Genomic DNA, 12010 nt, shown 5'->3' on the forward strand with positions numbered 1-12010 from the left:
TAAAGGAGGAAGGTCTGGTACAGAAGCTAACAGAACCTAGGCAGGACACTAGATTCTAGAACATGCAATATGAGATTGGCTGCCCGTCTGACTGCTATTCATAAGCCAGTGTGGGATGTTACCTTGTAGATCTAACTTTAAAAGCAGTTTTTAAAAATCAGGAATGTATCTTGAATTTAATCAAACGATCTTTTGACATCTGTTGATCTACTTGGTCTTTGAGCTATCAAAGAGATAGTCATCTATGTACTTGTTGCCTTTATACAAACATTTAAAGAAGTCATCTCTTACTATTTTAATGTACAAACAACAGTAAAAGTTAATTATCACATCCTTACGTCTTATATTTAGAAAAAGCTTTAAGAGCATTTTGTAAATAGGCATTTAAAAATTTTAATGTCTATATATCAAACAAACACTTCCACCAAACTGGAGTTACAGAGTTTCTTAACTAAAAAATATTTATCAGTGCTTGTTAAATGCAGGAAAGCACTGTGTTAAACAGATATATAGAGGATGAAAAGAGAAACAAGGTAAGGTTCCTAGCCCGCCAGAGGCTAAGAGGCTGTGTTCAGCTCAGTGAGGGTTAACAAGTACCTGAAGAGCTCAGAGGAGGGAACAGCCACTGCCGGTGGGGTGGGAAGAAAGTTCGAGAAGAGCTTCTTGGGAGGCAGCATGGCCTGCTCTCTGTGGGACAGGCTGCCCAGTGCTCAGCAAGGTAGGTGGCAAGCTGATCCAGATAGGCTGCATCCATGAGGGAGATGAAAGCACTGGGTGGATGAAGCTATGCTTCTGTCTCCAATGAGAAACATAAATTATTCTAGGATATTCTGGTGGATTTTAAAGAAACAGCCAAAAGGTAGGATTAGTGTGTCAGTAGAATATAAAATATGTGTTAGAAATATGGCAATAGAGAGAAAAAGAATTAGGGGTTAATCAGAAAAGTTCAAGATAAGGAACCTGAAATAATAAGGACTATTTATCAAAAATATTACATCCAAGTTTCCTCTAAAAAATAGTTTGTGAAAATTTACTTTTGAGGATAATTGTTTTTCAGAGCTGATGCCATCCAGCATCATCTTAAAAGCAGTGGCTACCTGTTTCTACGCACACAGCATAGTGCTGGGTATAGGAAAGGGGAGCTTACCACTGTGCTGCAGTCACAGAGGCCACTTTCAATGAAAGCATGCCGCCCAGGTGTCCAGGAGTAATGTCCTGCTCTGTTGTCATCTCAGTGTGCCTAAAACATGCTAAGACAGTGACTGGACGTGTCTCTCCTGAGCTTATCATAATACAGGACCCCAGCTTTCTTCTCTCCCACTCACTTGTGGAACTGAAACCAGATGCAGCCCCGGCTGGAGAGACTAGCAGCTGTAGACGACACTTAGGAAGGAATCTATTAATGGAAAGAACTGTTTTAAAAGTCTCTCCAGATAGTTGGCTTGAAACAGCTCTTGGCTGCAGGGCATACGAGCAGTCTTTACCGACCTAACTGGTTTGTGGCTCTCCTGATTCTCTGTTTAGCGAAATACCTCTTCAGCCGCTCTAAAGAAACAGATGGTTTAAACACATGCTCAAAAAGATCACAGTGAACGCAGACCGGTGAGTTATAGCCGATGAAACTGTAGCAGGGAACTGTCTGGGTTCCCTTCCTAAAGGCTAGTGGGTCATACAATCCAAGCTACTCGATCTCCTGTGGCATTTCACTTGCAAAACACTACTGTTACCTGCCGTCAATTCCCTTCAAAGGATGGTACAAAATTTTCTGGTTGGGAATACCACATCTAATCATTTAGTTACAGCAGTATATGAGTTTGCCTCAAACACGACTATAATTTTGAATGTGCTGTTTCAGTGATACATATAAACACACACATACTGTTGTCACCTGATAGTTGCGTTAATACAATGACATTCTTTTTATTTGAATAGTATTTGTATGTTTGAAAATGAGTGTCAATATTTGTATGGATTTACCAGTCCTTGACCATAAGATTTTCAAAAAATCTTATGAACCCATTTCATCGAATTCATCAGGATGGTAAACTCTCTGGAAATGGTTTTTAAAACAAGAAGATCATCTGAAGAGTGGCCCAGCGTGTGCTCTATGACAAGTATTTGAAAAGCAGAGTCATCTTAGTGTTCATCTTTAGGCTTGGTCCAGTTCCTTAGGAAAGGCTTTGGTTTTCTCACAGAGTTTGATGCATTTAGTTTTCAGGTCACCAAATGGTGGTGGAGATCGTATCAGAACGAAGTTATTAGAACTTTGGGATTTTCTTCCTTCTGCACCGAATCTCTTGGTTTTTTCCTAAACCTGAACCTGAAAATAAAATAAGGGTTAAAGAAAATTTAATATTCAAGATTCCCCTCTTCATAATGCCAGACTGACATTGAAAAACTTTTGTCCAACACTGAAAAAAAAAAAAAGAAATAAAGAAAAAAGAAAAACATTTATCCAGTCAATGAATATAACTCTAATAATAGCTCAGGGGTCTAGAGCTTGTATTCTCTAATTCTACAGTTTCCCTAAGGAAAGGATGGAATGGTAAACATGACTTCTCAGCATTTTAAAGTTAATGTTGAAATAGTTATATCATTAGAAGAAAACAATTTGGGGGGCACACTTTGTTATACATGTTCTGTCAGAGATCAGAATCATCCACTCATACATAGTTATGTTCTTCATGGCCAGGCACTAAAGACGTGTTATCTTATAGAACTTCAAGATAGTCATATGAACTATTTCCATATAATAGATGTGAATCCCAAGGTTTAGTGAAAATTAAGTAATTTCCCCAAATTCACGCTCTAGATTTGGGATTTGAAGCCAGGCAGTTTCACTCTAGAATCTCAACTTCTATAAATCCACTCATCTTTAATTGTTTGCCAATCTATGATACTGTAGAAAGATATTTGATTTTTGTCCCCTGTTCCTGACACAAAGCTCCTAAATCTTTTGTCATTTCCTGGTTGATGGGGGCATAGGAGCATCTTGTGTTTTGTTCTAATTAGGCAACTCTTGGAGGGCCCCTTGATAGCTTCAGGATGGAGGCTGGTTGCCAGAAAGATCAGGCCTTGATTAGAAGCCTGGAACTTTCAGCTCCACCTTCCAACCTCCAAGGAGGGGTCAGGGGCTAGAGGTTGGATTAGTTATGGATCATGCCAAGATGATAAAACCTCCATAAAACCCCCGAACATTGAGGTTCAGAGAGCTTCTGAATTAGTGAACACATCCATGTGTGAGGATGGTGGTGTTCCCCAAATGCATGGGGACAGAAGCTCTTGCACTCTGGACCCTTCTGGACTTCACCCTTTGTAACTCTTCATTTGACTGTTCATGTGCATTCTTTATAATAAACCTGAAATGGTAAGGAAACTGTTAGCTGAGTTCTGTGAGTCATTCTGGCAAATTACTGAACTTGAGTGGAGAGAGGGGAGGTTGTGGAAACACCAGACTTTGCAACCAAGTTGGATAAAAGTGTGAATAACCTGGGGACCTGATATTTACCACCGGCATCTGAAGGGAGGGCAGTCTTGTGGGACTAAGCTCTAAAACCTGTGGATTCTGATGCAAACTGGTGGTTAGTGTTGGAATTGAATGATACTGTAGGACACCTAGTTGGTGTCAGAAATGGTGGGTATCAGGAGGGAAAACTCTCCTAAATCTCATAGGCCCCCCCAAAAGATATTAAATTGTTTCATTTCATATTTCTTTATTAATGTGGACAAGTATTGTTTTCCATGTATATACCTGCCAATGAGATTGTGTTTCTGTCAACTGATTGTTGGTGACCTTTGCCAGTTTTCCTGCTGCGTTGTCTGTCTTTTTCCCACTGACTGCTGAGAGTTTCGTGTATATTAGCTGTATAAGCCCCATGTGTATATTGTGTGTTGCAAATATTCCCCCCCCTGCTTGGCTTTTTGACCTTTGTTTTTATTTACAGTTTCCTTTCTTGCTGTGCCAACAATTTCTAAAGTTTCATAATCAGTGGTAGCAATCTTTTCCTTTACCTCTCTTTGCTTTTCATACCATGTTCAGAAAGGCCTTCTCTGAACAAGACATAACAAAAATATGTGTTTTCTTCTGATACACTTATGATTTTACATTTTTAGGCCTCAATTTTTAAACACTCTGCAATTTATTGATGTATTATTCTGGAGTAGGATGTAATTTTTTAATTTATCCAGCATGGCTAGCTGAATTCTCTAACACCCTTTACTGAATAATCTAATTTTCCTTACTGATTTCAAATTGCTACTTTTTAGCACAGACTGAGTTCTCATAGTTTCTTGGATTTAATTCTGAACTCTATATTATTCCAGTGGTTCTATTCCTATACCCTTATCATATCATTTTAATTATCTTTGCTTAGTAATATGCTTTATTATCTGATAGAGCTACTCTCTACTTTCTACTCTGCTTTTTCAGAAATTTCCTGGCTATTATTGAATGTTTATTCCTTCTGAGGGATTTTGCTACCAGTTTTTATTTTTATTTTATTTTTATTTATTTATTTGACAGGCAGAGATCACAAACAGGCAGAGAAGCAGGCAGAGAGAGAGGAGGAAGCAGGCTCCCTGCTGAGCAGAGAGCCCAACTCAGGGCTTGATCCCAGGACCCTGAGATCATGTCCTGAGCTGAAGGCAGAGGCTTTAACCCACTGAGCCACCCAGGCGCCCCATTGCTACCAGTTTTTAAAGTTCCACTTACCCTTTCACTTTCTCCATCTGCTCTAAGGTCTCAGGTAGAGTCATTCCAAAACTTTCAGGGAAGAAAAGGGTGATGATTCCAATGAAGACAGTCAGGCTACCCATGACAATGTAGGGCAGAACTCTGTTGTAAGCACCTGGAAGGCACAAGAACATCAATTGGATACAGGGATTCTCCAGATACTCCTGGGAATTGTTTTGTCATGGTGGCAAACAGTATTTGAGAGTATGCAAATCTGAACATTTTCAGAAGGAAAAAGGTATGCAAAAGATCACAGTTTCTTTTTGGCAGAAGCCATTGCCTCTGTGATTTCCATAGTCATTTCCCTATGTGCTTTTGCAATATCGTAAAGTCTTTCATGCCATTTGGCATTCTCTAAGCCACTATTGAACCATGAGTGACAGATGTTCCATTGATGAAAGTCTTTGCCAACCAAGTTTTCCCTCTCAAGGTGGAAGTCATTGGAGATGGGGATGAGAGGACATCAAGGAGGAGAAAGGACATCACAGGGGCAGGGACAGGCCATGATGACTGGTGTGAACTTTGCTTTTGCCTGAACTATGAAGTTGGCTGCAGTGGACAGCAAGGTCCAAAGAGCCATGAATCTCTTAAAAAAAAAAAAACCTAAGTAATATGTTTAATCCAATTTCAATCACTCAATGTCAGGCATAGTGAATGCACTATATACCTGGATTTGGTTTCATTTTGCAACATCTATGTGTCTTGGTTTTATAAGAACCGTTCCACCTCTTCCTTATGTGGCATTACTTGGACAGGAGAATAACAGATCCTCATCTTGCCTCTTTTCTGCAAACAGAGATTATAGAGGAACAACACACCCAAGAATTTTATTAGACAGATCTTAATCTGGAAGCTCCTCTGAGGTGTCTGTGTCACTAACGGGAGTAGTCGTTGCAGAACAGAAAGCTGTTTCAGACTCCTCCCTTTCATCTGTACCAGTGGTCTGCCCTTAGACCAAGTGAGCATGGCCTGAAAGAAGAAGGAACGAAGGGAAAATGACACCATTCAATATTTTTAAAAAAGATTTTATTTATTCATTTGACAGACAGAGATCACAAGTAGGCAGAGAGGCAGGCAGGGAGAGAGGAGGAAGCAGGCTCCCTGCTGAGGAGAGACCCTGATGTAGGGGCTCAATCCCAGAACCCTGAGATCTGACCCGAGCCAAAGGCAGAGGCTTTAACCCACTAAGCCACCCAGATGCCCTGACACCATTCGATATTATAATGTGCTTTCTTAGGGCTTGTTCAGGGCAGCAATGCAGAGTATGTTTAAGATAAGAAAATGTTTCACTTTCTCTGCAAAAATTAGGGTGTACCTTTCATGAGAATTCAGATCTAGTATTTGTTTGCATGAGTGTTTGAACCAGTAGGTAACCAATGGATGACTAGGAAGAATAGGAGGTGTATCAGCATCTGTCACCGTCAGAGTCCTTAATGAGGCTTAGGCTTGGAGTACAAGATCCTACGTTCACTGAACAACCCACCAAAGCCCCCCTGTGGTGTTACTCCAGATTGCAAAATCTGACCGTATAAAAACTAAAATTCCCTAAAATATCATAAAGTCAAAGTATACGATGAACTAAGAAAAATATTTACCACATATATGCAAAGGGCTAGTTTCTCTCAATTACAAAGAGCTCTCACAAATCAGGGGCGCCTGGGTGGCTCAGCCCTCGGTTAAATGTCTGACTCTTGATTTCGTCTCAGGTCACGATCTCATGGGTGTTGAGATAGAGCCCTGCATGGTACTTTGTGCTCAGTGGGGCTTCTGCTTGAAGATTCTCTCCCTCTGCCCCTTCCCCCCAACACATGTGAGCATGTTCTCCTGTGCTCTGTCTCTCAAATAAATAAAGAAATCTTTAAAAAAAATTCAACCTTATTTATAATTGAATTAGAAATGAAAGCAATAATGATATCCATTTTTCAGGTAACAGATTACCAATGATTAAAAAATTGGGTCATCCTCTTTGTTAGTGAGGATATGGAGAAATAGGCCCTCTCATATATTGATAGTTGGATTGTAAATTAGTACAAATTTTAGAGGCCAGTTTGGCAATATCTATGAAAATTTTAATTTGCTCCAACAATCCACAAATCCAAGTGTATGTAATTAAGTGAACAAAGGATCTTTGGGGGATAGAGGAATGTTTATTGTAGTGTTATGTGTAATAACAAAAAACAGGAAATAGCATAAATGTCTATCCATTGAGCCTAGTTAAACAAATATGTATATACATACATTGGAAGAATATATACTAACTAAAAAGAAGGTAAAAGCTATATACACTAATAAGGAAAGATATTGTGATACAATGTTGTATTTAAAAAGTTGTGAAACAATATATATAATTTTGTTTGTGTGTTTAATTTTATTGTGTATATACATATATGTTTTGCAAAACAAAATGTCTGAAGGGTTACTCACCAAAGTGTTAATATTAGCTACTTCTAGGGCTGCAGTCTGGGGAGCCGAGAGAGAAGAAGTGAAGTTGTACTTTTTCCAGTACTTTCTGTGCTGTTTGCATTTTTTCACAATGAAAAATCTATTCCTTTATATTTAAAAAAAAGAACAAATTGACAAGATGCATCTCACCGAGGTAAACAAAGTAGGGAGCAATGATGCTGCCCACTCTGGAGGCCATGGATGTGACCCCCACGGCCATGTTCCTGACCGGGGTGGGGTAAAGCTCTGCGGTGAAGACATACAGCATGGAGAAAGCAGAGGTGATCCCGAACTTCCCTAACATCACCAGACCAATGGACAAGAAGTTGTAATCTGGAAAAGAGACCCCGTGTAAAAAGAAGTGCTTCTAGAAGTAAGACTTTGTTAACTGAGTTGCTTTCATTGTCCTCTTTGCTTGTACAGCAATGTTTTTATAATGTAAAGATGTTGCCAGAGCACCTAGATGACTCAGTCAGGTAAGCTTCCAACTTTGATTTCAGCTCAACTCATATTCTCAAGATCATGAGATCCAGCCCTATCCTGGGCTCTGTAGCGAGTGTGCTTACGATTAAGATTCTCTCTCTCTCTCTCTGCCCCTCTCTTTCCCCACGTCTCTCTCTTAAAAAAAAAAAAAGGAGATATTCCCCAAGTAACACTTTGTCTTCAAATATCTTAATAATTGGACACAAACAAAGATGGAGAGTGACGGGTTGCTTTCTATTCTGCTCTACTGTTTTTCTAGATCATTTATGCATTCAGTGACCTATGCCCACTTTTATTTGTTACAGCAGTTTCATGGTAATTTGTTAGCATGTTAATATCATTAAGTTTAATCTTCAAAGAGAAAGACCTATCCTTTCTAACCTGTTTATAATTATCAAAGAGATATATGTTTTATGTATAATACTAGGTTATCAATGATCTATTGACAACATTTTAATATGAGAAAGTTAGGCATAAGGAGAAGAAAGAAGCAAATATCTTCGTGTGCTCTTCAACTGCTTAAGGATTACAGGCCCTAAAAATCACTGCCTTGTATGGGAACTGGCAGTCCTATGCACTGCAACACTGGAAAATGTTCATCAGAGAAGAGGTCTGAAAGTACCAAGGGAATGATGGACGGCATCAGGCTTCCTCTCAGGCAGTGATTTCTGATCCCTTAAGGCTGACTCCCATGTCAGGGGAGTTGTGAATACAGGAAATGCCGTAGTTAGCTATCGCTTGTCCGGTTGACTTAAGAGGAGCTTATGATGTAAAGGCGACACAAACAGGGCACAGTGACTAATGATTAGTCTAGTTAAGGTGCAGCTCTTTTCCAGTAAGCGGTTAATATTGGTTAACTTCTTACCTGCGGGTACGAACTGAATTAAGAGAAGCACACCTCCTCCCAAGAACAGTACGCCGGCGATGATGTAACGCCGAGGCAGCTTTCGAAGCAGCAGCCAGGCTGTAATGTAAGCTGGAACCTCAATCAAGGCAGAAAGGAAACAGTTCAGGTAGGCATCTCCATGTAAATTAGGAGCGTTGAGAGACAGAGCAAAGTAACCCACTGAGGTTAGCATCCTGAAAGACAAAAGAAAAAAGGCAAAGATGCCAAGAGGATAGCCTGAACCACTCAATGATTCCATGATGGTCAAGAAATTGTCCTGGTCTTTCTGTCCTACAAGTAGCCACTAGCCACATAGGGCTATTTAAAAAGTATGTCAATTAAAATTAAATTAAATTAAAAATTCAGTTCTTTAGTCACACTGGCCACACTTCACCTGCTTCAGAGCCACCTGTGCCTAGTGGTTACGACAATGGACAACTCAGACATAAAACATTTTCATTGTTGTGGCAAGTTCTCTTGGACAGCACTAGTCTAGATCTGCCAACATTTAACAACACCTACCCTGGTCTAGTTAATTTCAGATTTCAGTATTTCCTGAACAGTTCGTACATCCTTGTTCCCTTACAACTATTATCTGAAGAAAGACTGCCAGTCAAGTCAGTGAACACAAAATCCAGATTTATTCTTACCCTAAAGAAAAATGAGGACACATAGGATTCTCTTTCGGTGAATTCCAATCGATTTATTAAAACTCACTTTAGGATGGGGCACCTGGGTGGCTCAGTGGGTTAAAGCCACTTGCCTTCGGCTCAGGTCATGATCCCAGGATCCTGGGATCGAGCCCCGCATTGGGCTCTCTGCTCAGCAGGGAGCCTGCTTCCTCCTCTCTCTCTGCCTGCCTCTCTGCCTGCTTGTGATCTCTCTCTGTGTCAAATAAATAAATAAATAAAATCTTTAAAAAAAAAAAACTCACTTTAGGGAAGAGAATGAAAGTCCCATTGAACATAGTACACACCGCATACCCTGTCATTACAGTTGACTTCCGCAGAACTGTAAAGCTCTTTTGTGCAAAAACAACTGCACCTTGCAGACTCCTCTGTGCAGAAGTTTGCTTACTACTAACATGACTGAAAAGCAGAGGATATCTGAAAAATGTTTTCAGGAACATTGTTACTCTGATGTCACTGTTCTGTTGACAGTATAGCTTCAGGAAGCAGGAGCTGAATTAGCCTCTCACTTTCAGGAACCAGCAATGTAATTAGTATGAATCCCAATGACTTTAGGAGGGGAGAGACCCTTTCCCTGTGGCCCACAGTAAGCAGGCTTAAATGTCATGTTACTTTTTTACGTTCCCTGTGACTTTTTTTCAGCATCCAGTTCCATGAGTTGAATGGAGCCATTTCCAAATAACTTAGAATTCTAGAATTTCTGTTGTCTCAGGAAGACTCAACCCTTGCCCTGACATTGCTGTGAATTAGAGAAAATCAGTTGTATCCTTAGGTGTTGTGTGTCATATTCATAGATCACTTATTACTTACCACAGGAGCAAGGACATAATGGTTATTGTGGCAATATTCCGAGTCCTGAACAGGTCCAGAATGAGAACTTTCTGCTGACCAGGGAGTTTTAGTTCCTGTAGCTAAAATAATGTAAATAAACTGTAAGATTACAAGGTAATGAGGAGGTATCTTCAACCATTGGCATTGTGGGAAAGACCTGTTATGCCTATAATGCTCCTTCACCTTGAATATGCTCAGAAGTCTGGAATTTGAGGGGAATAAGGGCATCTACTATAAAATGCTTATCCTAACTCTTCAAAATACTTGTGGCCCACTTTAGACAGAGCCTTTGAAATATGTAACATTGGCTTCACTGCCTCTTTATATAAACCCTGACTGCTAATAAGCCTTTTCTTGACTCATGGTCACCACTGTGGTGACTCGAATCACACTGAGCTGTGATCCTTAGGACCTGTTGAGTGGATAGGGCCAAACAGCCCCAACTCCCTTGAGGTCCATGTCTGCTTTTTGTATTTTTCTTGTTGTTGTCTCAGGGTCAGAAGAGATTTGGATTCACGGAGGGCCTTGGACAAAAGGTCTGAGCATCAGTTCACTTCTCCTTTAAAAGGGTATAAATAGGGGCACCTGGACTCAGTTGTTAAGCATCTGCCTTCGGCTCGGGTCATGATCCCAGGGTCCTGAAATCGAGCCCCCCATCAGGCTCCCTGCTCCGCGGGAAGCATGCTTCTCCCTCTCCCACTCCCCTAGCTTGTGTTCCCTCACTTGCTGTGTCTCTCTCTGTCAAGTTAATAAATAAATCTTTTTTTTAAAAAAGATATAATAGGGGTGCCTGGGTGGCTCAGTGGGTTAAAGCCTCTGCCTTCGGCTCGGGTCATGATCCCAGGATCCTGGGATCAAGACCCGCATCGGGCTCTCTGCTCAGTGGAGAGCCTGCTTACTCCTCTCTCTCTGCCTACTGCTCTGCCTACTTGTGATCTCTGTCTGTCAAATAAATAAATAAAATCTTTTAAAAAAAAGATATAATAATTGGGAGTTGAGATTAAATGAGATCATATATACATATACACACACACACACACACACACAAACACACACACACACATATGAAGCTTAGCATAGTACTTGAACCATGATAGATGCCCAACTTTTTTTTTAACTATAATTATTACTATGACTGCACCATTGAGAAAAAGATGCTAACAATCTGGTTGGTGGTAGTTTCTCATTGCTGTCAATGGGCTTCCTCTACTTTTAATTTACTAAAGTTAACTTGCCATTGTTGTAGAAATCTAGATAACTAAGTTTATTGGAGCTTGTAAAAAAAGTTACAGGGCTCTGAGGTGTGGAATCTCTTTAGGACATGAGGTATATGCAGTAAGAGGCTTAGGAAGGAGTGTATGCTGTGAAGGAGTAAGACTGCCAGACCTGCCTTTGTAGCAGGTGCTCCCCAGATATGAGCATCCTTCTTTCCAAGAATAACCAGACACTCCCACCTGCTTCTCTCAGACATTTTACTTTTTTTCTTCTACACAGTTTGGAGTGAACATCCCTAGAACATGCCCCTGGCAGCAAAACCCTATTATCACAACCAAAGTAAAGCCCCTGCATAAACTAGTAGGAACTAGAAGTCTTCATGGAGGGTTCTGGAAGTGGTGCCATGCATGGATAGGACCTGTGTATCAGGCCCATGTTCACACTTGCTGCTTCCACAGGACCTTTATGAAAATGCAGCTTGCCAGGTTCCACCCAGGGCATGCTGACTCTGAATCCTGACTGGGGCCCTGAAGCCTACAACTCTGTATTTTGAGACAAGAATAGTCTTATATCCAGGGCTTGTGCCTATATGGAGTCACCAAAATATCTTTGGACCAGATACCACGAGCAGGCTGAAGGTACTTCAGAAAGAAAGCCAGGGAAGCCCAAGATAGCTTTCCAACACGACACTATTCTGTATTTTTTTCTATCCACTGCCTCTAACATGAGTTA

General features: G+C 40.5%; 1 protein-coding gene across 8 annotated transcripts in view; it reads right to left on the reverse strand.

The window, feature by feature from the left end:
- Nucleotides 1-1893: 1893 nt before the first annotated feature.
- The window catches only part of LOC116586604 (solute carrier family 22 member 4), a 42311-nt gene continuing 32194 nt past the window's right edge, over nt 1894-12010 (reverse strand). For 3 of the 8 annotated variants that reach the window (XM_032336780.1, XM_032336776.1, XM_032336783.1), the window contains 5 exons: nt 10043-10143; nt 8523-8737; nt 7325-7507; nt 4712-4847; nt 1894-3359 (listed from right to left, as the gene is read on the reverse strand). In XM_032336780.1, the coding sequence (XP_032192671.1) occupies nt 3221-3359; nt 4712-4847; nt 7325-7507; nt 8523-8737; nt 10043-10143 (774 nt within the window). In that variant the 3' untranslated portion in view covers nt 1894-3220. Of the gene's footprint in view, nt 3360-4711; nt 4848-5399; nt 5519-7156; nt 7193-7324; nt 7508-8522; nt 8738-10042; nt 10144-12010 lie in introns of those variants that run through there. The other 5 variants (XM_032336777.1, XM_032336779.1, XR_004284082.1 and 2 more) reach the window with 5 other exon arrangements.

Source organism: Mustela erminea, chromosome 3, assembly GCF_009829155.1.
Source record: "Mustela erminea isolate mMusErm1 chromosome 3, mMusErm1.Pri, whole genome shotgun sequence".
In the NCBI taxonomy this organism is placed as follows: domain Eukaryota; kingdom Metazoa; phylum Chordata; class Mammalia; order Carnivora; family Mustelidae; genus Mustela; species Mustela erminea.